The 3,250-nt window shown below is 43.7% G+C and overlaps 1 protein-coding gene across 1 annotated transcript; it reads left to right on the top strand.

The window, feature by feature from the left end:
* Positions 1-485: 485 nt before the first annotated feature.
* Positions 486-2,273, top strand: LOC147903044 (uncharacterized). The gene has a single exon (XM_087374135.1). It carries the CDS (start codon positions 737-739, stop codon positions 1,733-1,735), a length of 999 nt encoding a protein of 332 aa, XP_087230261.1. The 5' UTR covers positions 486-736; the 3' UTR covers positions 1,736-2,273.
* The last annotated feature ends 977 nt before the right edge of the window (positions 2,274-3,250 follow it).

The following is a 3,250-nucleotide window of genomic DNA, read 5'->3' as shown; positions in this document are numbered from 1 at the left end:
CCCGGCAATTTGGCAAAAGAAAAGGGGACAAGAAGGTAGGTTAAGGAGATCTATTACAACTTTTGGGAGAGTTTGGTTGGAAAACTACAAAGATGCGAGGGTTTCGAGGAGAGATGGGGAGAGATTCCAAGGGTGGGATCAAGAGGATTTGGATCTCGAAAGGAAGGCAAATCACATGTAATGCACGTGAAGAAAGAGAGGGGTTTAGAGAAAAAACGGCAAACTATGTACACAGAAATTGCAAAATTTTCAAGTAAATTGGGATAAATGTAATTTTGCAATTGCAAAAATCCGTAAAACTTTCGTGATATGTTTGAAAAGTTGTAAGGAAAATCTCCAAGATGGGTTTTTGTATCTACAAAATTAGAACAATACAAGACAAGATAATGAGGGAGAATGTGTCAATTCAACTAATTAGTTGTGGATTTGAAGTATGTATTGGAGATGTATTTTGGACCCTGTCCGTGAGACGGTAGACTCAGAAGAGTCCAAAAGGGAGGTGCCGCCATAGCCAGCCAAGTGAAGTTATCTTGAAGCCTTTTGCCTCATCTTCTTCTTCATTGCCTTCTCTCATCGGCCATGCTTCCTCTTCATCTCGCACTCTTTTCCAAGAATCCCCTCTAGAATCGAAAACTAACATCCTCATCATCAAAGTGTCGAAGTTTCCTTTCTCTTAGATTGTCCTTCTTTGCCTTCCGTTTCTTTCTTGCCCAGGATAGGTGCCAATCTGGACAAGATGAGTTTCCGGGCTTCCCAGGAGCCCTCTGCCGAAATTCGTCTCCCGGCCGATATCGACTGGGAAATGTTGGATAAATCCAAGTTCTTTTTGCTTGGGGCGGCTTTGTTTTCTGGTGTCTCTGCCACTCTGTATCCTGTGGTGGTGCTCAAGACTAGGCAGCAGGTCTTTGCTGGGAGCACTTCAAGCGTGAAGCTGGGTTTCAACATTCTTCGGAATGAGGGCGTGGGAGGCCTGTACAGGGGCTTCGGGACTTCCTTGGTTGGAACCATCCCTGCGCGAGCCTTGTACATGAGTACCCTCGAGATTACGAAAAGCAACGTAGGTTTGGCTGCTTCGCACTTCGGCTTCTCTCAAGCAGCAGTAGCCGCAACTGCAAATGCAGCGGCTGGCCTTAGCGCGTCTGTGGCAGCTCAAATGGTGTGGACTCCTATTGACGTAATCAGTCAGCGGCTTATGGTGCAGAGCAAACAAGGGAACCCGGGCTCGACTTTCAATTATCGAGGCGGATTTGATGCCTTCCGTACCATTCTGAGAGTTGATGGATGGCGGGGATTGTACCGTGGTTTCGGCATGTCAATCGTTACTTACGCTCCAACCAATGCTCTGTGGTGGGCGACGTATTGCATGACGCAGAGGATGGCTTGGAGCAGTCTAGGGTATTGGAAAAGCTCAGATGCAGATCGGCCAGTTCCTAGCTCCACTTTAATCGTGGCGGTACAAGGAGCCAGCGCCGCGTGCGCTGGAGGCGTAGCCGCCATCGTCACAACTCCTCTGGATACCATCAAGACAAGGCTCCAGGTTATGGAAAGCGAGGAAAAGCGCCCGACTGTAAGAGAAACAGTGAGAACTCTCTTAAAGGAGGGCGGCTGGAGAGCGTGCTATAAGGGGATGGGTCCTCGTTGGGCGACCATGTCCATGTCTGCGACTACAATGATTACTACCTACGAATTTCTCAAGCGCATGTCCACCAAGCAAGAGGTTGCTGATATTTTCTAGGAGTTCCGAGGAAAGCTTTTGAGAAGGGAGCTTGGAGAGTTATCGATCAGATCCTACCTCCCTGAGATGTCGACCCTGTAAATGGGTTGATTACGGAGTGCTTTTTCAGATGCAAGATTGCCTTGGCAGCCAGCTACAGCAGAGGCTTAGCGACAGAAACATGATAATGCCTGAGATGTATAGTGTATACTAGCTGTTGCTCCGTATGCTAATTTGAGAATGCTCGGGGCAGGTGTAAAAGTTTTGGTGATGAGAATTGTATACAACCACTTTGTAAATTGTACATACCAAATAAACTACTCAGGGAAAGTTGCCACAGCCAGCCTTGACCCCTTTGAGAGTTTCTTTTATGAAATGTTTGTGATGAGTGCGTTTCAAATGGAAATTTGGTCATGTAACTTGAGTGCTGGGGGCAGCTGTAAAGGTTCTCATGAATACTTGTATACTATTACTTTGTAAATTCTATATACCAAACAAACTGCTCAGAGCAGTAATCAATGCCTTGCTCAACTGTTTGCTAATGAATCATTTGTGATGCCGATCGTGTCATCTTTCAAATGGAATTTTCGTGGTGTGGCACTAGTGTGCTAAGGAATGATTGCTATTATTTTGCAGCAAAATGGGTGCTTGTGGGAAATTCACTGTCGTTCTTTGTCATTCTTGTTGGACAACAGGTTTGTAACGTGTCCATTAGGATTTCCTGGGACTGCTTTACATTATATACTGAAACCTAGGTAATGACTTCCTCAACTAACTCCTGTTGGACAATTGATTACATGTCTTTGCTTCATTTCAGCCTTTAATTCTGATGAGTTTGGTTGCATGGCTGCGATATTGCTATATGAAATGTTGAAATTTCACCAAAGTCTTCAAATCTACAGCTCTCAGGTTACATTGTATATTGTTATTAACAACAAAAAATCTAAATTTGTACAATTAGATATATTCTATTCTTACAAAAGATATTACATTGTATATTTTTGGTAATTTATGGTAATGAGATATGAGCGCCAAAGCAAGTGTGAGTACTCCGCAAATTGATAGCTCCATTTTTTCAGAGCTTCAAAACCCTGCAATCTTTTCAAGAAAAGCTCTGCATCTTGGGCTACAAGTAGATAGCAAACAGGTGTGCTACAGCCTACAATACTCGCACTATGGCTAGAACGAGTATGAGAAAAGCAACTATGGCTTGACAAGGTGAGGAGCACTATTGGTTTGAACATGAAGGAAAGTAGCGTGCCTATGGCTCTAATATTGGTAACTACAAGCCCACCTGACTGGGAATGGAAAGTTCATATCCAATACTATGTGATTCTCTACAAAGCCAAATTGGAATTGTTTATAGTTGTCGGCTTGCTATGTCCTCTAATGATTTTCTTAATCCATGAGAATTGTCGCAGGTTATCTTGTACAAATAGCAATAGTGGATATGATATAGTTTGAGTGAGAGTCAGTGTCCTAACCAAATCGATACAATTTACACAATTTGAGATTGACTAGTGAGACCAAAGCTCT

Source organism: Dipteris shenzhenensis, chromosome 4 (assembly GCF_047967505.1).
Source record: "Dipteris shenzhenensis isolate YYH24624 ecotype China chromosome 4, Dip_SZ_1.0, whole genome shotgun sequence".
Lineage (NCBI taxonomy): Eukaryota > Viridiplantae > Streptophyta > Polypodiopsida > Gleicheniales > Dipteridaceae > Dipteris > Dipteris shenzhenensis.
This window is presented reverse-complemented; position numbering and strand designations above follow the sequence as displayed.

Bases quoted from the DNA above. Each gene is read 5' to 3' on its own strand.
- LOC147903044 (XM_087374135.1), top strand. From the start codon at position 737: ATGAGTTTCCGGGCTTCCCAGGAGCCCTCTGCCGAAATTCGTCTCCCG.